This window comes from Amblyomma mixtum, chromosome 1, assembly GCF_055824585.1.
Source record: "Amblyomma mixtum isolate Tamu chromosome 1, ASM5582458v1, whole genome shotgun sequence".
NCBI classification, from domain to species: Eukaryota; Metazoa; Arthropoda; class Arachnida; order Ixodida; family Ixodidae; genus Amblyomma; species Amblyomma mixtum.
Genome location: NC_143012.1, coordinates 28570861 through 28594531, shown reverse-complemented (window position 1 = coordinate 28594531; position 23671 = coordinate 28570861). Strand labels below are relative to the sequence as shown.

General features: G+C 44.9%; 1 protein-coding gene across 1 annotated transcript in view; it reads right to left on the bottom strand.

Annotated features, from left to right (window-relative positions):
- The window catches only part of LOC149365877 (uncharacterized), a 53576-nt gene that overhangs the window by 8301 nt on the left and 21604 nt on the right, over nucleotides 1-23671 (bottom strand). Inside the window, exons 2-15 of the mRNA XM_089546957.1 lie at nucleotides 19167-19237; nucleotides 18342-18433; nucleotides 17120-17253; nucleotides 16246-16344; nucleotides 13960-14082; nucleotides 12940-13031; nucleotides 11000-12020; nucleotides 9807-10010; nucleotides 8328-8509; nucleotides 7528-7589; nucleotides 6345-6694; nucleotides 4406-4581; nucleotides 3704-3765; nucleotides 1371-1645 (exon numbers count right to left, since the gene is read on the bottom strand). Coding sequence (XP_089403083.1) covers nucleotides 1371-1645; nucleotides 3704-3765; nucleotides 4406-4581; nucleotides 6345-6694; nucleotides 7528-7589; nucleotides 8328-8509; nucleotides 9807-10010; nucleotides 11000-12020; nucleotides 12940-13031; nucleotides 13960-14082; nucleotides 16246-16344; nucleotides 17120-17253; nucleotides 18342-18433; nucleotides 19167-19237 — 2943 coding nt within the window. The remainder of the gene's footprint in view (nucleotides 1-1370; nucleotides 1646-3703; nucleotides 3766-4405; nucleotides 4582-6344; nucleotides 6695-7527; nucleotides 7590-8327; nucleotides 8510-9806; nucleotides 10011-10999; nucleotides 12021-12939; nucleotides 13032-13959; nucleotides 14083-16245; nucleotides 16345-17119; nucleotides 17254-18341; nucleotides 18434-19166; nucleotides 19238-23671) is intronic.

The window sequence follows — 23671 nt, the reverse complement described above, 5'->3', positions numbered from 1 at the left end:
TCATGTGAGTGCCAACATGCACAAACTTGGCTTTCAACCATGTCGCACCTTCCCACTAGTCTACCTAGTTGTTGCAGCATTCAGCAATGTGCACTAAATTATACCATAAGCTGCTACAGGTTTATTAGTGATGCCTATGAGAAAATTTCATGGCAGTGCTTGCTTTTCAATATGCACTCGAAATTCAGAGGCATGTTCACACCCTACACCTTTTGAAACTTGGGTGACCCAAAGTTGCAACTTTTGTACCAACAAACAAGTATCTTGGTTGTTGCACTTCACTGGCTGGTATAAACAGTTCTGCAATGTCTAATTCAGTGACTGCTTTTTGTGCAGCAGACTGCATCATTGCACCAATAACGTCATTAAGTAGTACAGAAAGGCGTAGAACATTGTCATTACTGAACTCTAGGTGAACAAGAGTAGTTTAGTGCATTGCTGCAGGCTTATAGCTGGTGCTGGCCGACTTGTCAAAAAAGAAAATGCTAGCAAAGATAAAAAATAGCGCAGAAATGAGACCAAATGGGTATGCACAGTGACAAGTGTAGTTTGGGTGGTGGTTTTGATTTCCTGTGCAAGATACTAACCAGGGAAGCATGTTACTGGAGAAGATACTGAATGCAGCCTTCGATAAAGCAACCCGCTTTTCCCCTGTATGAAAGTAGTTTGGCAGCAAAAATCATGAAACAGTGCCGCCGCAGTGGATCAGTGGTTACGGCGCTCAGCTGCTGACCTGAAAGACGTGGGTTCGAAACCGGCTGCGGCGGCTAGAATTCCTCCAAAGGCCCGTGTACTGTGCGATGTCAGTGCACGTTAAAGAACCCCAGGTGGTCGAAATTTCCGGAGCCCTCCACTACGGCGTCTCTCATAGCCTGAGTCGCTTTGGGACGTTAAACCCCACAAAACCAACCAACTAACCAAAAATCATGAAACATGCAAAATTTGGTACAAGCAATACCATTTTGCACAACTGCTTCAATTAGAAAACCAGCTGAACTTTTGAAAACATGGTCTGAGCAAATTGGAGAAACAATAGCTCCTTTTAGATTCCATTTAATTCCTGTTGTGTTTTTGGAACCTCCCACGGTCTTTTTTCTTTGTCAAGTAATTCATTAAAACACACTGCAGCAGGTTCCCTTCTTCATACGTTGAGCTCTTGGAGTACTACATAGAAGGGCCAGGACTCAGTGTAGCCTTAAGTTAGAACCCAAGATCTCTGTAGCATTGACATGGTCACCTTATCGTAGGAGGTAACTGTAAGGCTTGCAGACAACTCTGGGGCAGTATTACTTTATCATCTGCTGACTGTCTGGTGCTAAGTGAAGACAGCCCAACTAACTGTGCTGATCTTTGATGCGTGTTGCTCTTACCTTGTGGATGGCAGCTCGTGAAGCAAACGGGTTCCTTAGAAACCAGAGGTCGCTGCTCGTGCTTGCGAATCTTCTTGGAGACAGCATTGAAGACGCCGCCGTGAGTTGGAAACACCAAGTACAGGCACTGGTCCAAGTCCAGGTCGTAGCCGACGTCTTCCGAGTAGCGCTGTCGGGCAAAGCTCAGCGTGGTGCGACCGTCGCGTCGGTGTCCTGACATGTTGGCCACATCTTGAACAGGGTCCAACAGGGGTGGCTCGTATCCTTCCATCCATCTGGAAAGCGAACGCTCTTTGCTTGAGACATTTCTGGTCATATACCTTAAGTTGAAATTAGTGACACAGATGCTGTGGATAGAAATACAGAAAGAAAGAAAGAAAGAAAGAAAGAAAGAAAGAAAGAAAGAAGGTTGAAGGTTTATTTCCGCAACTGGGTGTTGTGAGGACAGCCAGGGAAAAAGCTGTATAGACAGCTTGAGAGGTCCTGGCTTCCTCTTACAGTGCAGCATTGACGGTGGCGGAGTACGACATCAAACAAAATGTAAGTAAAGTATGTTCGGTACAGAGAATGAGACATGTACAGAAGGAAAGAAAGAAAGAAGGAAAGAAAGAAAGAAAGAAAGGACAAAAGAAAGAAAGAAAGAGGTGCTGTGGCTGAAGTCTCGGGATAAATCTCGACGAGAGTAGCCGCCACGGTGGCTCAGTGGCTACGGTGCTCAGCTGCTGACCTGAAAGACGCGGGTTCGATCCCGGCCGCGGCGGCTGAATTTCGATGAAGGCGAAATTCTAGAGGTCCGTGTGCTGTGCGATGTCAGTGCGCGTCAAAAAACCCCAGGTGGTCGAAATTTCCGGAGCCCTTCACTACGGCATCCCTCATAGCCTAAGTTGCTTTGGGACGTTAAACCCCAATAAACCAATAAACCAAGAAATACATTTTGCACTTGGCCTCAGCACAGTGGACCGCATTTGTATACAAGAAACTTGTAGACTGCTTCTTGCTACCCCTAATTCCAAGGCACACACATGACAGATGGCATTCTCTGTGGCCAGCAGGTAGATGCGAGAGTTTTCATTATGGCACACTATGACAATGCCAGCATCCTTTACCCAGAAGACAGTGCCCTACACTACTGTCAGTGTGAATTAAACATCATTCACAATTGCTGTGCACTAGTTGCACTGGAGTTGATGAGCAACAGAAGGTGTAGCACAGGTAGTAATATTGAAACGTAATTGACTAAACAAGATTTTACAGGGAGTGAAATACAAACTCTGCAGGGAGTCAAGAGGAACAGAAAAAAGTAATTAAATTGTTTGTGGAAGCTAATTATGACCTAGTATCTATTGGAGGCATGTGAGTAATACGATGTCAAAAAATACAAATCCTTTTGAGGGAAAATCACTCTGAAGCACCAATGAACAAAATTTTTCTTTAAATTCATGTTTACTAGATATTCAATCATTAGGCAATAGTTTAGACCACTTTTTTCGATCACACAGATCATCAGCCAAATTGTCAGCTTCAGGTCAAGAGTGTGCAAAATGCTCTTGACAACTTGCAAAAAACTGCCTTGGGAGACAAACATATACAGTTGATATAAAAGCCCGTGCTGGATGTGACAGCCTTTCCCATCGTCGTAAACTGGCTCGCTTAACTCTTTTTCACATAATTTACCACCATCCGTTGCTTCACGACGATTTCTTTCACTTACCCTCAGCAGTGTTTCCACGGCGAGACCATCCTTTCAAAATCAAACGCATCACATGCCACACTTCAAGTTTTGCTAAATCATTCATACCCAAAACCATTATCGATTGGAACCGGCTGCCTTCGCAACTGAAATGAATGCGACATCATTTCATGAACTTTTAAAAAATCAAAGTGATCTGTAGTTTTCTTCTAGTTCTGTTCTGCTCACCGCAATGTGTTCAAGTTTTGCTTTTCGTTCTGTTCATTCCGTTGTTTTTATCTTTGTGTTTTCTTTTCTTGTTTTTTTTTTCATTTTGTTTATTTTGCGTCTTGTTGTTCCGCCACATTTTGATTCTTGCTGACTACCAGTTATTGCTCTTTTCTTGCTTTTTTTTTGCCCTGTTACTCATGTTAATGTTCGTTCTATGTATTCAAGTTGAAATTTTTACCACCCCCTATGTAATAACCTCGTGAAGAGGGCCTTTAGGGGTATCTTGAAATAAATAAATAAATAAATATAACTGTGAAAGAGAAAAATTTCTGGGTTAACTAGCTCCATACATGTACGTGTCTCTAATCTCAATGAAAACAAAAATAGTTGATTACAAACATTCAGGTCATCTCAGTCATTTAAGGCCACTTACACATCCATGATGAAGTATCGTCCAGTCTCTTCGACCCAACCCAAGATGGCATCTGTTTTTGGCTGCAAAGTGTAAAAGAAAACAAATAATGTCATTACAGTATTTTGGTTTGTCCTTTCCATATAAATTTCGTGACTGAATTTGTTTATTTAGGTACAAGTTATGCAATCAGCAAAGAACTGTACTGCATGGTGGATTTATTGTATTTGCTAATGGATCAACATAGTAGCACTGCTAAATGCGTATCTATACATGCCATGCAGAGTTTATGTGCAAACTATATATGCACTCTACATATGCACACTATATATGCACACTATATGCACCTAAGTGTTTAGTGGCTGGCTTGTCCTGGGTGCCACAGGTAATATCTGGCAGTTATATCTGATTATACAATCAGTGCCATTATCACTATCAGCCCCGTAATATGATGTGATAAGTTTTTTGCCATTGTCATCCAGAGTTCTTTCTATACTAACAGTATACTATCAGTGTGTATAATACACTACAAACACTGTGACCTAACCCAATGCCGAATTAACATCTAGATGCATAACTGTCTTCATGTGTGAACACAGAGGCTACCTCTGCTTGTTGTCACAGGAAAAAGCAAATCAGGAACATATCTCTCAGGACATCTTGTAAAACTTGGCAGATGTTTTGTAGAGCTCGCTTCACTGTAATCTTTCATGCAGTGCTCACCATAGCCTTGTTTGTGGAGAAGCCAATGCCCGTCCACTTGTTGCTGCGTGTGGTGATGGTGAAGAAGACCTGGTCTGACGTGGCGTGGTAGTTCCAGCTGGCCGTGTACTCGCAGTCATCGGCCGCACAGGACTCGGGGAAGCGCCACGAGCCTGAACAAGCACCTCCAGTGTTGCCTGCATCGGAAGTAAGTTGCATGTTGAGTGGACATGCTGTCCGCTAGAATTATCCCTTTACATGTTACAAGCGCTTGTGAAGAGCAAGTCCTTTCAGTCAGTGCTGTCGAATTCTCCCTGTCATGTGGCTGCTGGTAAGAGTACGCAAGAAATGGTTGCTAACGACAGCTTGTCATTACCTAACACCACTAAACACTTACCTAGACGCATCATACCCACTGTCATTGCTATACCCATGCTAGAGCTCCAGTATCCTAGAGCGTTTCTCCATGGCTAAAACCTCCATGACTCCAACCCAAGAGCCTTCATTGGTGAGACCTTAATGGTCTCTCGTCTGGATGAAGGTCTTTGCCCTCAGCCTTCAGGTGCTAAGCTGAGAGTGAAGCTATTTCTTGTATGGCCTGCTCCGCTCCTCAAGCTGAAGTATAGGAGTCCTAAGCTGCCTTCAATAAAAGCAGCCATGTCTTGTCTGTGAGGTCCCCTCTTATTCCCTCAGCTGGTGGAGCATGCACAGTGTAACACGTGCAGTGCTGAAATGCTCATTCAATGGTGCGACTCCATGCTGCAGCCTTTTATCTTCTTTTTTGACGATAAGTTTGACAAAACACATGCTATCCTCTTGTGAAATAAGCAGCTCTGAATTGGCATCTCATTTTTAGCGATGTACAATTAGCACTTTTTTTTTACATGAAAGGTGGTAAGGATCGAAAGAAATGTGAGAAACAGCCAGCAAAAGTGATTTAAGAGCTTCTTCAAAGATTAACAGTTTTAACACGACAGCGTTGAAGGCCCCGTTATGCAGAAAATCTGATGTCGGCATCATTGGCGTTGTGAGCAATAAATAGGGTGACTCAGGCAGCCACCCCGGAGAAGCAGCCTAGGTGGGCAAGCTAGGTCATGTCACGTTGAGGGGTCTTCACAACCTACCCAACCAGATTGTGAGCAAACTAACCACCCTAGCAGGTGGCAGTTCAGTTAATGGTTGATAACGAGAGGTTGCTCGGGAAGAGCAACTTGGGTCACACAGCACCTGCCATTGTGGGGCACCTGCCAAGAGCACCTGCCATTGTGGGGCAGTGGCACATCCCTTAACCGCTGCACCATAGCACAAGGAGTGGTATGAGGACTGCCATGGACATATGATTGACTGTAAAGTTGAGAATGGCCATTTCCACATATATGGGCATTAACTCATTAACGCTGTTGCATCATATCGTTAAAGCAAGCTAAAGTGTCCCAATTTTAAGGCAAAGGCCTTTAATGACGTATACTCGTGGCCATGACTGTCCGTCCGTTACATCTGAAGTTAAAGTCATAACCAGTCATTACTAGTCACAAGTCATGACTAACTGGTCATTAGCTAGTCATCAACTAATTATTCACGCTTAGTTAGTCATTCAATCATGACTAGTTAGTCACTGACCATTCATGACTAGTTATAACTGACCAATCATGACTAGTTAGTCATTAACCAATCACGAATAGTTAGTCATCAAACAATTAGTCGTGACTAACTAGTTATTAACCAGTCATGACTGGTTAGTCGTGGCTGGTTACTCATTAACCAGTCATGACTAGTCAGTCATCAACTTACTAGTCATGACTTGTTAGTCATTAACCAATCATGACTGGTTAGTCATGGGTCAGACTAGTCATGACTAGCCAATCCAAGTCGCCGTGCAGCCAAAGTTGCATGGAAAGGCTTTCACCTCGTGCACTTTAGATCGTCGAAGTGCCCCCTGAATTTTGCTGCTAAGACTTGCCTTCAGGTCCTTGCTCTGCAGGTGGCAGAGACGATGGGGGTGGCGGTGGTGGCGGCAGCTTCTTTGGTGGCGGCTCGCGGCAGCCATGGAGGCACAGCGTCGTCTTTGAGACGGCAGGGTTCTGAGCGTGGCGACCTATCTTGCGTAGCACACTGTTGTAGGTGCCACCCGCAACGGGGAAGACCAGGTGCAGGCAGCGGCCATCGGTAAAAGCGAGATCATGCACGGTGTCGCCGGTGTCGAACTTTCTTGCAAAGCGCAGGGTGGTCACGCCGTCAACTTGCTCGGCACTCACGTTGAACAGGTCTGAGCGGATGTCATTCGTTGGCTCCTTGTAACCGGACAGCCACCTGTGCCAGGTGTTAGGTTTAGGACGCATTGTACAGTGGTGAGCAGCCTTGTCTAGAGCGCTTGAGCAGTGCGCACTTGGTAACAAAAACCGAAATTAGAGAGCAGCCCCTCATTACAGGGCAAAGTTTTCGTGCCTGCTTTGTTTACGAGGCTATCTGGCGCTACTTCCGTGCAAGTGTTGCAGCTGGACCCTAGAGGCTGCCACAAAATCTGGATTTGTTTGCAAGGAAGTGCACCGCCCGAGCGCTCTAGACAAGGCTGCTCACCACTGTACTTCACATAGTCATGAGCAATGTCATCATTCGAGTCAAATCCACTGCTGGACAGAGGCATGCAATGATCTCAGATTAATGTTGTTCTTTACTTGGCATGGCCATACTGTTCCTGTGCAAGTTCGCGCCCTTATCACTGCTGGAGATTCTGTTACATGAAACTTAGAGTGAGGTATAGGCGCCGTTAAACAAGGGGAGGTTGAATATCGCTTGCTAGATGTCGTGTTATAGCCTACATTGCATACTTTGCTGCCATTCATTGGGTCCACTCTTTTACAGTGTTTCTAGTAAATGTTTTGGCCAGAAACTGCATTCTACATTGTAATGATGACAAGCTGATTACGGAAAATAAGTATGTATTACCTGTGCAACCAGTTATGCTTTTATAAGTCATTGCTTGCTGCAGTTTACCCTTCGCTTAGAAACCCCAACTGCATGTAGATCCAGTGGTTTATTACAAATGTTACAGAATATGTTTCAACACTTATACAGCCAGAACTTTGCTGCACAGTGTTGAATCTTTTTTCGCTGTAATGGAAAATGTGTGTGTAGGCACTCACATGTCGTAGACGTAGAAACGGCCATTCTTCTCCACCCAGCCAATAATAGCATCCGTGTTAGGCTGGAAAGAGAACCAAAATAGCGTCATTAGATGAGAAAAAAGGAGTTAGGAACCGATGTTTTGCACTGACATGCTTACTTCATGCTAAATATGTGAACCGTCTAAGTGAGCAAGTACTTAGTTGTCTTATCACCCTCGAGCAGCAACACATATGGTAGCCCGGGGCACAGAACTGGGCACAAATTAGTCTTCGTGGATGTACAAGCATGTTAGGTTTGCACTTCATTCCATAAATTGTCAAGTTAGAATGACTCTCACAATAGACCTCTCCCGGCCTACGTCATCAGCACACGGGTTTTCTGGTCCGATCGGCAAAACATGCGCCGTACCGAGAAGGCTCACACCGAGAGAAGAAAGGCTGCGAGGTGTTTTGAATCGGGCAACAAAGGTGGTGGAGGAGCGCTTGGTACCAGAAAAACCGGTTCAGAATCGAAAGCCGACGATTTTGCCCATCGGGGCACACCTTTTCGACGTCACACTGTTTACATCAGGGGGAGGTCTCTTGACTTATCATCAGTTCCATCTAGTAACCAGCTTAAAACACAGCCATATAATTTGGAGCAGTTCAGTTTCTTTACAATAAGCGTGTTCATTTTCAAAAAATCAACTTTACAAACCTTGATAAAAATGTTTTTAAGATCTAGTGGGAATGTACAGGTTGCAGAAGCAGTATTCGAAAGCAGAAAATGCACTAAAAATTGTTGCGCTCCGCCTGAGCTTTGACAAGCGGATGCTCACCATGCGGCGATCCTCGGAGAATCCGAGACCTGTCCATCGGTCGGGAACCTTGCTCCGGATCTCGAAGGAAACCTCTTCTGTGCGAGGATTGGCCAGCCAGCTTGCAGTGTACGTGCAGCTGTCACCTTGGCAGGTTGAAGGGTAGCGCCACTCTCCTTGGCACGGGTCGTGTCGCGTCTCTCCTGCATGCGATAATTGCATCAGTAATGATTCTGGCACTGTAATTGGATGTTCTTGCCAGACCGTTTGCGTACTGATTTAGAGCTGACTTTTGATACAGAGCACTTTCAGGCTTGTGGTCTGCCCCACAGGCCTCAAGCCTTTGCTGCACGACGCCAGTACTGCTGCTACAAAGTCACAGCAGTAACTATACTGCGCACCGATAACTACTGCGTCAGATAACACATATTAAAGGTGCAATGGAGAGGAATCTCAACTCGTATTTTTACCGCTGGAACTCGATGTACGCGTTCCGAGCGTTCTTGGAAACTTCGAATTATTGCCCTATGCAGCCAGTTTCCACAATTTAAATCGCATTAACGTCGGGCTCCCGCCTTTTGTTTTTGAACTCCCTGCAAACGGTGGGAAAAGTCGACCAACCTTTCACCCAGTCCGATGACGGCTTGCCAATCTGCAATCGGCGGAGTGATACGTAGTGTTAAAGACATGAGAGCGCAAAACGGGGACACGGACGAGGAAGGGAACAGGACGAGCGCTGCTGATACGTAGTGATCAGCAAAAGCAAAGAGTCCACGCGTATTTTTACTTCCGTGGGCCTGATTTGCAGCTATGTATTCTCTGACTAGACCTATTGAATCATGGAAACCTAAAAGAAACAAAATAAAAGAGAAAGCAAAGTCGCCACGCGACTGCTTGAAAAGCACTCCATGCGTTGGTCGGCTGCTCCCACCGTATGCGGGGAATTAAAAAAAAAAAGGCGGGAGCCAGGCGTTAATCTGATTTAGTTAAAGAAATCGGCCACACAAGGCAATAAATCGAAGTTTCTAAGAATGCTGGGAACGTGTAGACCAAGTTCCTGCGGCAAAAAGACGAGTTCAGATTCCTCTTCAGTGCACCTTTAATATGTTAACTGCCGACACCATAAACTGTGGCGAAAGTCCCTGTACAGTTATTAGCATTGTAAAAATTGAAGCATTCAGTTAAATTTGTAGTTCCAAGTGGAGCATTTCTTTTAACGGCCAAGCTTGCAAGTGAAAGTTTTTGTTTTCTTTTCTACCTACTACCTTTATAATTATCTTTAGAATTAAAGAACAAAAACCATACTTTCTTTTTATGAAGAGCCTTCTTGTTTGAATTCATCTTTAAATGCTATTTCAGTGGCTTCAGAGCCTACGTGGTGTCGTGGCACTGCAAATTTGATCTCTTAAACTTCACTGAACCTGTTGAGAAGAAAGGGCCTAACAAGCCTGCATATATTCTTCAGTGTGCAGTTGGAAAAAGAAATTATTTATTGCCCACCATGGAAGTTGAGGACGGCAGTTCCTCTTTGATCTTTGTGGCCGTGGTACTTGAGCTCGTCAGTTCGGTAAAAGTCGAGCACGCTGGCGTGGCCTTCGTCTAGGCCGGTCTTGGGCGAGTGCACGTAGTTGCCGTGCTCCTGACCTTGTGCCCAGATTAGCAGGGTCGGTGCATTCTTGAGTGGTTGATCTGTCAATTCATTAGCTGTGCACATAAAAAGAAAAAAAAAGAGAGAACACATAAACAACATTAACCTGTCAGGAGCACTGTAAACCTTTTGAGAACCAGTTGGAGTGAAATATAACTGAACTTAGCACCAGATTTGAAAATTTTATCATGGCTGGAAAGATAGCAGATAGTAAAGGAAAGGTTTTGGGTAATGAAACTAAACTGATGGCAGGCCACAGATGAGAACCTCAATGCTTCAGGCAGTCCAGCCATGAGCAGGCACAGCTACAGGTACTCTCACATCATATGACAGTGACATCATATTTGTATATCTTAGCTGCCTTGCCTAGTACTTGGGTGCCTGAGCTACCAACCTTAATGCACTTGCATATTCATGCTTTTGATAACAAATCAAAACCTGTACTTTCTTGAGACACTTCACTTCATTTTTTTTGCTCTTTCACATCGCTACGACATCATGAAATAAAAAAAAATTTAGAATGGCTTGACAAATTAAAGCTAGAGTCATTAGCAGAAACTGACACGGTAGCTACCACACCTACGTTTCTGTACTGCACTTATTTCTGTTCGGAAACAATGCAACGTGAAGGGATGTGGCTGGGAGAGGTCTTTCATCGTACAGAAAGGCAAGTGAAGGATACATATGTACATGTTTGCTTTTTTCGTCAAGCCATCTCCTTTTCTTTTTTTTTAATGACCTTACCTTACCTGTCTCATGTGTAAGGTAAGATCGGTAAAGCCTGGCATAAGCAGACTGTTAAAAAGCCCATACATGAAAGAACACAGGGACACCATATGCCTTTATGTGTTGGCAATGCGATAACATTCAAAACTGTTGATGTCTTTGCCGGGAGTGACTGATGGGGTTTTTGAGACTCAGGTTGTTTCTTGGAGCTCTTGGATGTGACATGGCTGTTGCATTTTCGCATTGTAGTAATATGGTACTAGAATTGACAAAGTGCTTGCAGCTAAGTTGAATGCTAGGTGAATACGCTTCAACTCACCAGCAAGAGGCTTCCGAAAGAAGACCACAGTCGTGTCACCTTCCTCGTAAGCAAACGCAGCTGAGAGGTGGTCCTGTCCACCGTAGAAGGCATCTGTGCGAGGAGTGGATCGATCTCGGGTGTACATGTCCAGCACTCGGCTCAAGTTGCCTCTGGCTGCTCCCACCACAATGTCGGTGCAATCCATGGGGTGGAAGTCTGCTCGAGGAGTGTAAGGCCCAGCTGGAGGGTACCGACCTGTGCCCACATTAAGGCTACGGCCTTCAGCTTTTCCAGCAGGTACCTTGGATCCTGGTTTTGGTTCTGGCTCTGGCTTGGGTGTTGGTTCGGGCTCTGGCTTTGGCTCAGGTTCTGGTTTTGGTGTTGCACCTGGTTCGGGCTGTGGTGTGGGCTCAGCTTTTGGCTCTGGCGCTGGCTCTGGTGCGGGCTCAGGGGCTGGTTCGGGTGCTGGCTCAGGGGCTGGCTCAGGTGCTGGCTCGGGCTCAGGTTTTGGTGTATGGTCTGGCTGTGATCCTGGCTCTGGCTTAGGCTCTGGTTCTGGTGATGGCTCTGGTGCGGGTTCTGGTGTGGGTTCTGGTGCAGGTTCTGGTGTTGGTTCTGGCACAGGATTGTGTTCTGAAGCTGACTTAGATGTGGGCTCTGGAACTGGCTCTGGTGTGGGCTCTGGCACTGGCTCAGGCGCTGGCTTGGGCTCGGGGCTGTCTGCTTGTTCCTGCTCATTGGAAGGTGCTGGCTTGGGCGCTGGTTCAGCCGTCGGCTCAGGTGTTGGCTCTGGTGTTGGCTCTGGTGCTGGCTCTGGTGCTGGTGTAGGCTGCGGTTCTTGCATGTGATCCGGTTCATCGTGCTCCTCTGCTGTGTCATCATCGTAGTGGGTGTCAGGAGGGGCCTGCCGCTTTGAACGTTTCTCTTCACTTGGCAAAACTGGAAATGCTTTGCATGCATCCGTGGTGTCCTTGGGCCTCCAGCCAACAGCAGCATACGATGTGCCCTGTACCTTCATGATCATCTCGATTTCTGAGCTCTGCAAAAAGACAGCACAAAATGTCATGTTGTGGCATGCTTTTGGATCCATCACTGTTTACCGACTATTTTGCCCTTCAAATATCTCACGACATCTCAAAATGCAGGCGCACACCGCTCACTTAAAGAACAAAAATGTAGTAAGTGGGTAAGCACTTATTAGCATACACCCAAGAGCAGCCAAATGGCTACAAGGCAAAGTTGTGCAGCTTTCCTTTGTAGCCGTATGGCTGCGCTTGGGTGGATGCTAGTGAGTAGTTACTCCCTTATTAAAAATCTCAACTTTCGGGGCTTCCCCTGAACACTGGACCTAGAGACAGAAATGTTCAAGCAGCATATGCCACTAAAACAGAAAAAAAAAGAAAGCAAAGCATTTCTGAATTTTGAAAACATCCCTGAAACGAGTTGGAAGCACAGTAGTCCTGATAGTAATTGGTTTTCTCTGTCTTTCAGTTGTGTTCCAAAGAGTTCTAAAGCGACAAATATGAACAGCTTTTGTGTAGTGCTTCTGACATTTATGGAGTTTCAGAAATAGAAATACAAACTTTTCTTTGCATTTCTGAAGTGACAAAACCTTATAACTCAAGTTCTATGATATGCAGAAAAAGAATTTTACTTCATTGCTTTCCTTTACGTCGAGAAAACCCATAGCCTACATTTCAGCAAGTTTCCTGCAGAAAATTTACTTGAAAGCTCTTTACGAAAAACTTGCATAACAATTATGTAAGTGCTCAAGGAATTGTTTTACATGATATTACTTTTAGCACAGCGTGCTGCTCACTATGAGAATCCATGTGAGGTCTGCTGTAAATAAACATGCATGCCTGTGGTGCATTTCTTTGTCAGTTGAAGTGTAAATTTTCCTTTTAGCCAAAATCTAGCTCTTCATCACCTACAAAAGACTGTAAGAGGATACTTACTGGCAGGATCTTCCAGAACAAAGTGAATTTTTCTGACAGCTTCCGGCTACGATACTCTGACCACTTGAGGCCCTCACGAGTGACTGGAGACTCTGCATGTAGAGGGAAAGCAGAAAGTAATATTTACAACAATAGCATATATTTCAAGCTGATATAGTTGATTTTTTTTGCACAGTTTTACATAATTGCGCCATTGATTGAGGTGTCCTGTGTTGTTTTACCTCTAGGTCCTGTCGACGTCTCCTCAATAGTGCAAAGATGCAAGACAGTGTTATGCAAGTTGAGGCCTCAAATAAAAACAAAAAGAGAAGTTGTAGCAGAACTCATGGCCTCTTCGATTGTCCATTTTCTTTGCAAAGATATCAAAACCTCGGTTATGCTAGTACGTCCACAGGCTATGTTGAGGTACTTCTCCCTGGCTGCCAAATTGCCTTTTGTTGGCCCGATTAAAAACATGCAACAATGGAGAGACTGCTCAATCAATTCAGTATATGGGAAGGAGCATATGGCACTAGTATTCTCTTAGATGTCCCATGGAGATCCTAAACGTCCACAGGACATTCAAGGGAGTTTCAGCGCCTATTGGGTTTGCCCGTGCATGTTTCTCAAAAGCTCAAGAACGCAACTGATTATGCTGGTTTTATTCAGGAGTTTGACCCTCAGAGCCAAAATATCAGTATAGTGATAATGCACGCTGTCCTGCTTTCTGATAGCAGCTGCTGCAGTGTTTATTCCAGAACGAGGATGGAATCTTTCTCTAACTACACCTGGCAGGCCCTATGCAAATCACCCAGGAGAGAGTACGAAATGGCAGTAGCCATTCTTGTCATGACCTTGTAGCGATTAAGCTGACTAAATGTGCCGTGTTGGGTGATAGTATTGCCTCACTGTGTAGGCTCATTGCGCTGTCTCATCTTTCTTGAGTGTCAAAACTTCAAGTGTGCATGTCTAAAATATTGACAGTGAGTTGACGGTGAGTCAGATCGTCGTATATTTGACAGTGAAGTTGTATAAGCCTACCTTTTAGGCATCCTTCTCCAAACCAGCCCATCTCACAGAAACACTGTGTGCGAGGGTATGATGTGGCATCGATGTTCACACAGCGTCCATGAGGTCCACAGTCCGAGTCGAGCCAGCACTCATCTGTACAACAGAATTCAATGAAATTAGCAAATGCTTGTAACAGGCATGGAAATAGTGACAGCTGCGCTTCTCAGCATTTTTTTAAAATCAAGTCGATAGCATACTTAGGGTGACGTCTGGCTACCTAGTAGATGAATTTATAGACCTTAACAAATTTCGTTGAAAAGTGTTTTTGTAGTCCTAAGGTACTCGTAAATATGGGCGACCATTAATATAATGTTCGGAGTAAGTAGGTATGAACGCACAGTGTAGTTGCCATCACATTATAGAGACATACTATTTCCAGCCACTATGCACTTCGTTTATTACAAATTTTGAGCTTTACCATAATTGCAGTTTCAACACGTGCATTTTATTCCTTGTGATAAGAGTGCGAAATTGTAGAGGCCCGTGTACTATGTGATGTCAGTGCACATTAAAGAACCCCAGGTGGTCGAAATTTCTGGAGCTCTTCACTACAGCGTTCCTCATAGCCTCATTTGCTTTGGGACGTTAAACCCTCATAAACCATAAGAGTGTGTGAATGTTGTCACCTTATTATCAGTGAGCCCACTGTCATTTTGTTGAAGCGGAAAAGTGACATGCACATATACCAGCTGCTTTTGGTTGTACATGTCATCATCATCATCAGCCTGACTACACCCACTGCAGGGCAAAGGCCTCTCCCATGTCTCTCCGATTAACCCTGTCCTTTGTCAGTTGCCGCCACTGTATCCCCACAAACTTCTTAATCTCATCTGGCCACCTAACTTTCTGCCGTCCCCTGCTACGTTTGCTTTCTCTTGGAATCCACTCCGTTACCCTTAAGGACCAGCGGTTATCCTGCCTTCGCATTACATCCCCTGCCCAAGCCCATTTTTTCCTCTTGATTTCAACTAAGATGTCATTAACCCACGTTTGTTCCCTCACCCACTCCGCCCTCTTCCGATCTCTTAACGTTACACCTATCATTTTCCTTTCCATAGCTCGCTGCGTTGTTCTTAACTTAAGCTGAACCCTCTTTGTCAGCCTCCACGTTTCTGCCCCATAGGTGTACATGTAAATGTAGACTGTATGATATATGTAGGTGTTGGATTTATTGGTTCAAATCGAAAAAAATCTGAAAGTATGCTGATTTCAAATTTCAAAACTCAGTTTTAACCGAAAAAGGTCAGCATTATTGACAAGCACGCCACAACCAGCTCGCTACCTGTTAGGAGTGACACTTGGTCAGAGGAGAAAATCAACTATGTACGGAAGACATGTACGGAAGAATGGTGAGATGGCAGTACTGTTGGTATAAGTAGTGCAGTTGTGCGTTTTGAGGCATCGCCCATTATCACATACGCCTTTGCAGAACAGGAGGCTCCACCTCCTCAGCGAATATTGTCTGCTAGTGTAGTGCTTTTCGTTTACAGTCATCAACTCCTTAGAGCAATTACATGGTTAAGTAGGCTTCTTCACTGCACATGATGGGAAACCATGCATAAGTGTCACGGAAAAGTTTCGTTTTTCTGCTAACGCCATGATTCAGTGGTACTTTCATTGTTGCCATCAACATAGAAACCATGTGATGCCTCACCCTCTTGGTCAGCCCAGTGCAACAACCCAACGGTAACATGACAACTAAGTTTTTTAAGTCGAAATTGAGCTTGCATTTCGGTCTCATGGTGCCATCATTTAACTTCTGCTACTTTCTTTAAACGGTGATAGCATTTCTTTCTACGTGAACAGATATATGTAGCACCCTTTTTGCTTTAATTACTGGTAAATCGACTGCTCATGCCGAAGAAAGGCCAATATAAACTCTTAAGCGACTTTTGACCAAACAGAAATATCACATTATAGCAATGGAAGAAACCCATAATTCATCCATAGAAAATAATGTTAGCTGAAGAAAGAACTGCATTCTGATATATACATTGAAAAAAAGTCCGTTGATATTTCAAAAATTAAGAACTGAAAAGTCCAACCCTTAGATATATGTTAAGCTGTGGTGTGAGTGGTCCGAGAGCCAGGTGAGGTATTGATTTTAATCGGTACTGACTTAGTATGTATGAACAAAGAGCTTATCTTTGCCTAGGATGTGCATAATGCACTGTTCTCTCACAATTAGGATGGAAAACGGGGCTAGTTGGAATAGATTTGTATTGAAAAACCAGTGCAAAAAACTTGCTCTCTTACCTTTGTACTGGCACACATTGCCAGAGTAGAGGTGATCGCAGTGGCACCTTCCACCTTCGATCCTTCCGTGGCCGGAGCAGATGACATTGAACTCCGGCACTGCATAGGTAACACACGCTCTTAGCCTGAACCTACCAAGAGAGAATAAGTGTCCGGTTGAAGGCTTGATTAGTGCCATTTGAATATGCTGGCTTCTGGCGGTTTCATCTGGCTGCCAACAGCAATCAACTGCAGCAGCTAAATTAAACCTCAGGTTGCAGTTGAACAGACATCAGATTGTTAGGCTGACTTTCTGGACAATGCCATCTCCTTTTGCACCATAAAATATTTTAGGGCACAAAAGTGTTGCGTACATATTTATAATGTGCTGCCTTACAGATTATTGAAGAAGGAATATCACTGTCAAAAAAATTTTTAGTGGAAAATTGATGAATTCTTATTAACACCTAGGTCTAATTAGCATAGAGATTATTTGATGCAAATGTAAGTGAAACATGGTTCTTGATAAGGCAACTCAAGAAGTAGTTTGTCATGCCCTATATAGCCGTATACGCAGTGAACCTTGGCACCACAGCTCACGTGTCATCTTTCATAATTTTGTCGTTTTTTACTGTCATGTATATAGCTTCTGATATCCTCTCCATCATTGCACTCATTCACAGCAATCATGTGCTAAGAGTACAAGTGATATAACATATAGATTATGCATACTGTATCGGTCATTATTGTATCAAGGGTGAATACTTAAATCCAAGAAGCAAGGCATGACTCCAAGGTATACAACTGTTGTTTCAGGGGCCGAACACAACATGCTTAATAACTGAGATTTCACAACACACCTGTGATTTCTCCTTAAATGAGTACATAATAGTACCTGGTACAAGGTCGACATCGGCGCAACTCCAGAAGAGGTACTTCCCACCCCACTCAGATGCCTGCCGCAGGAGACGTATGGAGCAGCCGCGGCAAGCGACAGACCCAGGAAGGCGCACGGTTGAGCTCTGAGCACTGAGTACAGAGAAATGCAAAGCGGTACACAGTTTTAAACTTCCACCTGCAGTAATACTAACTGTGATATGCATAGATGCAGTGGTCTACTCATTCTGAGCAGCGAAGTTGACAAAAATAGAAGTAACTTCGCTGTGAAGCTAAAATTTCGCTTCTGTCACAAGGGCATTCAAGGTTTTACTAAAACATGTTCCAAGTAGTTGTGTAAACCAGTAGCTTTTGAAGTGCAAATAGAGATTAAATAGTTGGGCCAGACATGTTTGCAAGATCAACCTTTCTTCAAGTTTGGTGAGCAAAACAGCCTCTTTGTTTCATGATGTGTTTCAATCTAAGGAACTGCATCCTATCACTTAAATAGCAGAGGCTGTGTAGAAACACTGCCATCCTTTTTGCAATATTGTCCAACATTCCACTGTGCTATATGTACAATACTGTAAATGAAAGCTCTAGAAATGGAACAACAATGCTGGCTGTGCTTTGAACTGCTGAGTCGTAACATTTTACCCTGACTACACTAGAGCTACTTGTGCGTGCATTGCACATAGTTGTTTATTTTTATTATTTATTGCATACTACCAGCCTAGCTTTAGAGACTATTACAGGCTTGAAACGCAAACATCTTCATAGCAAATTCAAACAGAAAGGCAAGGTACACATGAAGTGTTAGTTATGATCTTGCAGTGCACGAAGTGGAACATAAAAGTGAAAGTCTATCATATTAGTAGCCAGAGACAAATTTCACAATTTTGCAGAAACAAAATAATAAGTGTTATTTATTCAATATGTAAATATTTCAAATTGATCATGTTCTAATTCATATTTAGTTCATAAAGTTTATTTCTTGTCAGATAAAACTAGCAGTGCTGATTGATTGGTACATATAGGAACTAGTGCGATGCCCACTACTGGACGCAGGTTTCTGCTGTCTTTGCACTTTTTCAGATTAGGACACAAGTTATGTCCCAAGATTTTGCAAAGTGAACACAGGTGAATCATGTCTATTAACACCAGCATGGTTCTAAGTGTAATACAGCTAACGTAACCTTCACGTGTTGCCAAAACAAGCTTTGTATTGCAACAATACTTACGTAGCATCACCCAAGCCAAGGAATTCTGAAGATGGTGTCAAGTCTTGCAGATGCTTCTCCTCAGCATCGAGCAGTTCTAACTTGAATCCCCCCTGCAACAAAGCACAAATTAAAACTTCACTCCCTGCAAACAAACTCAATCTAACACAGTTGCAAAAGGAAGCCAAAAGATGATTGTATGAGGCCAGCATGAATTCATGAGGTGATGGTAGAGCACAGAGGAGACATGAAACGTTGCCCTTTGGCAAGGTGTGAATCAACTTATTTGCACTCTGCAGCATTGTTTCACACATTTTAATTTGATTTTGAACCCAATGCTCAAGCTGACTTTGTACGCAGGTGTGGTTAACCAAATGGCCCAATTAAATGCGTAGTAATATTAAGAGGAGCCGTATATCGCTCTTCCTAGCTTGGGATTATCTTTCATAGCAAATGACGAACTGCACATCCAGTACAGGTTTTGCTTCTGAGTCTATTATTTCACAGGAATTCTGCATGGCAAGGCTGATTAATTTAGCCATTAATTTCCACCAATAATCTTGCACTTCATTCAGCTTGAACTAAACATGGCCGTACCTGCCCTTCTTTCAAGAGAAGAGGCACTAAGAGCGGTTCACTAAGAATAGGTCTGTCTTATTTTTTTTATTCTCTATTGTCTCAAACTTGAGAAGCTTATGCACAAAGCAGGGCTTCTACAGAGTTTCCAAGAATTTTTATTTGTTTCTGCACATTACTTTGAAACCATCATGTTACAGCATCCCAGGACCAGTTTTTGAAGAATGACCGTATAAAATACAGGCTTTTGTGCACAGCATTCATGCTCACCTTATGTGGATATGCCAAATGCCATGTGACATTAATTGTGGCACCTACAGGTAGTGTCGTGATGATGTCACCTGCAATGAAAGAAGACATAAAGATGTGCTTATCACAAGGGTGCATCATTACGCCCATGTTGGGGCAGTTAATCACATATCACTGATCAGTGTTGCATGAGCAGAAAAGTTTGCTGAAGTTATACTTTAGTTATTACACTGTTATTACACTGTCAATCAGTTTGGTAGCCATTGCAGTTCATAAGTGATTAACAGCTTCTGCAAAATAAGTCTGGTCACAATTTTTTTTTATACGAGGCGTGTCCAGAAAGTAAAAATACAAAGGAGAGCACGGCTGTGAAAAATTTTTACTCATAGCTCAAAAGTATTAATTCCGCATTTCTTCATTTTTTACATATATTTGCCATCATAACCCAAACAATTGTTTAGCTAGGGAATCGATTCTGTGGTCATAGAAGTATCCCGCCTAATATGTAAACATCGTCATGACTCTTGTGATTTCTTTATTGGTGAATGGTTTTCTAGTGAGATGTTTCTTCATATGAACTAACGAGTGAAAATCACTGGGTGCTGAGTCTGGGCTATGGGAGGGAGGCTCCAAAATCTTTTACTTGAATCTTGCCATTGCCATATGCGAGGCGGTGGCGTGCGCTGTATAGACCCAGTCGCTGTCATGAAGCAGACATGCACCACATGGCAGCAGTCCCCTCTGTTTGCTTTAAATGCACTGCCGTAACTGTTATAAACTTTCTCAATATGCTGCAGAGTTAGCTGCTTTGCATATAGGCATGAAGTTCGAGTTCATGAGATATGCCTCATCGCCACCTGCCTATTCGAACAAATTCCACCTTTGATTTTGCAAAGAAGGACATCTGTCACAACAGACGAGCTCCCGCTCGTTTTTTCATCATGAACATCAGCTGTGTCTTCTAAGAACTCACGGCACCACTTCACCATATTTTGACGAATCCTAATATCATCATAAATAGCACACGTCTCACTATGGCGTGCATGGAGAAGGCTCATCGTGCATTAATTCGCGCATTTGGCGGAAGTCTGGATCAGTGCAGATTTTTTTAAAGTGTGATACTTGGCCGTGCACATATTGAGCACAGTAAACAGGAGGGGAAAGGGAAGCTTAAGGTTTGCAGTCTATCATAGTGCTCCCACCTAATGACTAGCTTTGTAACTTAGCGGGTGGTGCGCAGTGTATTCTTACTTTCCGGACATGCCTTGTAGCTCAACAGATGAGGGCGAAAGATTAAACAACACGAGTGCTGACTACCGCCAAGTGAATCGTTTTATTTACAACTGCAGTATATACTGACGAAAGGAAAAAATGAGGCGAGATTAAACTCCACAAGCAATGTTGCACTGCTTTTTCCATTGCTGCAAATAGACCAACTATAGCCCAGACTGCCACTCTCAACCAGTGCTTTTTCCTTGTTGGCCTATATTTATCACTGAGCCCACCTATGAAAACACAGGTGGAAATGGGAGCTGTGCTTAATGGAAAGCACAAGCTAGGAGGGTGTGTTGCCTTTTGCAATACATAATTTGCGAGGGCTTGGCAGAATGGCTGGGTGTGGACAGCCACCAGGTTCAGAGCTCTCTACCTTCACGTGTCGACAACACCCGCTGCTACCTAGTTACTCTCCGCACAGCGCTGAAATTGACGTTGGCACTTATTGAAATACAAATCAAGCGAAGCACTCTCCTTATGGGCGATGCTGGATGTGACGTAAGTGAAAAAAAACCTGTCCTCCTTTAAACCTCCTCGCTACAGCGATGGATGGGGGGGTCGGCGTGCGCCCAACAATAAATGGTCGGCGGCACGCGCCCCGGCTCCCTAATGGCTCCAACGGGATCCGGTGCCAATACGCACTCCATGCATGCGAGCCGAGCGCGCGGCGGCATTCCGGCGCGCAGCGCCCGACTGTAGGCGCGGTGTACGTGGTTTGGCGTCCTTGGGTCCGCTCTGCGGGCGCGCTATCCTCATCGAGGTCAGCGGCGCTCGCGCGGTGGTCAGCGCGGAGGCTAGCATAGCGGTCCTGTCCGCCAATCGCCGCGGCACCGCTCCGCGATGGGCACCCCCCACCCGTACGCAACGTGAGCGGCGCTCCTCCTACACTCGGTTCGGTCTGGTTCGGTCCAGTTGCGTGCAGTACGTACGTGGCTGTCGCTGGCTGGGCTGGAGCCGTGACGTCAGCAAGCTAGCTTGCGCGGGTTCATAGCACGCCGTACGGTAATTTCCATCGCCATGGTTGAGTACTGGTAACTCGGCGCTCCTCCTACGCTCGGTCCGGTCTGGTTCGGTCCAGTTGCGTGCAGTACGTACGTGGCTGCTGCTGGCTGGGCTGTAGTTGTGACGTCAGCAAGCTACCTTGCGCGGGTTCATAGTACGCCGTACGGTAATTTCCACCGCCATGCTTGAGTACTCTTAACTCGCTCTCACCTTTGGGTTAATACTCGTCTCCGCTACAAACGAATCTCTTAGCTGTTTTGTTTAAAGTTGGTCGTAAAGGTTCCTAGTTTAGGCGCGTAGGTTGGATGGACCGAGCGGGCAAAGTTTCGTTTTCAACAGTTCTCCTGTGTGTACCGCTATTGAAAACAAAATTATACGATTAGGTTATTTTTTTGAAGCGTGTTTTTGTCGTCATTTTATCGAGAAAACTCGGGAGCAGTTAAATATATATAACGTCGCCACATACAGTGTGTGTCACACTTGTGTACAGCGCTCAAGACGTGCACAGAACTGAAACCAAAGCGACACCTTGCTCCATCTGCTAGGTTGTAGATAGAACTGTTGAGTGCAAGTCTACAGCCACATAGACCTGCAAGCGCTGTGGGCACAAGAACTTTTCCCGCGGACCATGGGTCACTGAAGTTATACAGTGGCCTATGGCCCGCGGGCAATAAGTTCCCGTGCCCACAGCGCTTGCAGACACAATAAAAGCTGAAATTATACAGTGGCCCATGGCCCGCGGGTAAACTTCTCGTGCCCACAGCGCTTGCAGGTCTGTGTGGAACGTTCTACACAAGGGAGATGCGGACTGTACTCATCAGCTACGTAGCCTGGTGCATTAATTAGTTCAGCTGTACCTCTCCATGGCACGAGTCACACCTTGCACAATCTTCACCACGCTGTCGTGGTAACTGCTGCGATGTCGGGTATTCGTGTATGCGCGCCGCTTCTAAACCTTCCCTACTTGCCACGTCTTGATGCATGACCGTGGCTCTGCGCCAGTCGCACCACGTGGTTTTGACTCACTATCTAGGTACATAACAAGCATAGAAATCGGCGGTACGTGGTTTCATTCCGTTTCCAGTTTCCCCGCGCCCGAAAAAAAAACCTCGCAGCTTATCGCGCTGCAACTTATGTACACGTAGTCTGTGGCGAAATCTCTCTGGATGCGGGATTCCTTTGCGGCAGCGGCGTACAAATTCAAGGTCGCGATGACGACCACCAGCATGAAGCTTGGCTTTCTAAGTAAAAGATTACATTACACTGGGTAAGAAGCACCGCCGCATATGGTGTGTTATATGACGCAGAATAAATTGTCACAAGTTCTGCTAAGATGATATTCTGCGCACTGCGTTCCGTGTGCTAGACACAGCGCCGTAGCAAATGCCACGTGCATAGACTACTATGCAAAAGCACCGAAGTTTGGGCCAGTTGGTATTGATCCATCTTGAAAACGTAGCAGCACGAAAAAACGGGGACAAAATAGACACAGCATATGTCCTGTCGTACGTGTGTCTATTTTGTCCCCGTTTTTTCGTGCTGCTACGTTTTCAAGATGCATAGACTACATTACGCTGGGTAATAGAGTTACGCCTTGCACTGTCACAAGTTTCGCTGAGATAATATTCTTTGAAGCGCACTACATTCCGTGTACTAGACACAACGCTGTAGCAAATGCCACGTACTGTACATAGACTACATTATGCTAGGTAAGAGAGTCGCGCCATGCAGCCACATAATACAGACATGACTACTCGTTCATGGCGTATGGTATGATGTGACGCAGAATGAATTGTCATTATGTTTGCTACGGTGACATTCCATGTACTACCCAGACACAACGCTGTACCTAATGCCTCGTACATTGCCGCAGCCAGCGTGGTGCTGCATGTATTGAGACGGAGAGTAAATCGTCGCAGGGTTGGCAAAGTGTTTCGGCATCAACGGATTACATTCCTTAGCAGAGAGGGTGCGCCAGCCGTCCCACAGTCCCTGGGCGGCCTCGTGACTGCACGTAATAGCGGGGATCGAAACAGGGCGGTGGAGGGGGGGGGGGGGGGGATAAATCGTCGCAGCACGCCAGCGCGCACGCGTTGGGTCCGAAAGAGATCAAAAGGAACTCGTAGAAGGAGGCGAGAGCCCGTTGAATGGCGTCCAGAGACCGCCGCCATGAAAAAACGCGTTCCATTCCTCCGAGCCTGAATCATCGCGCGCCAGGCAACAATGGATCAGGTGGTAAAGTGGGGGGT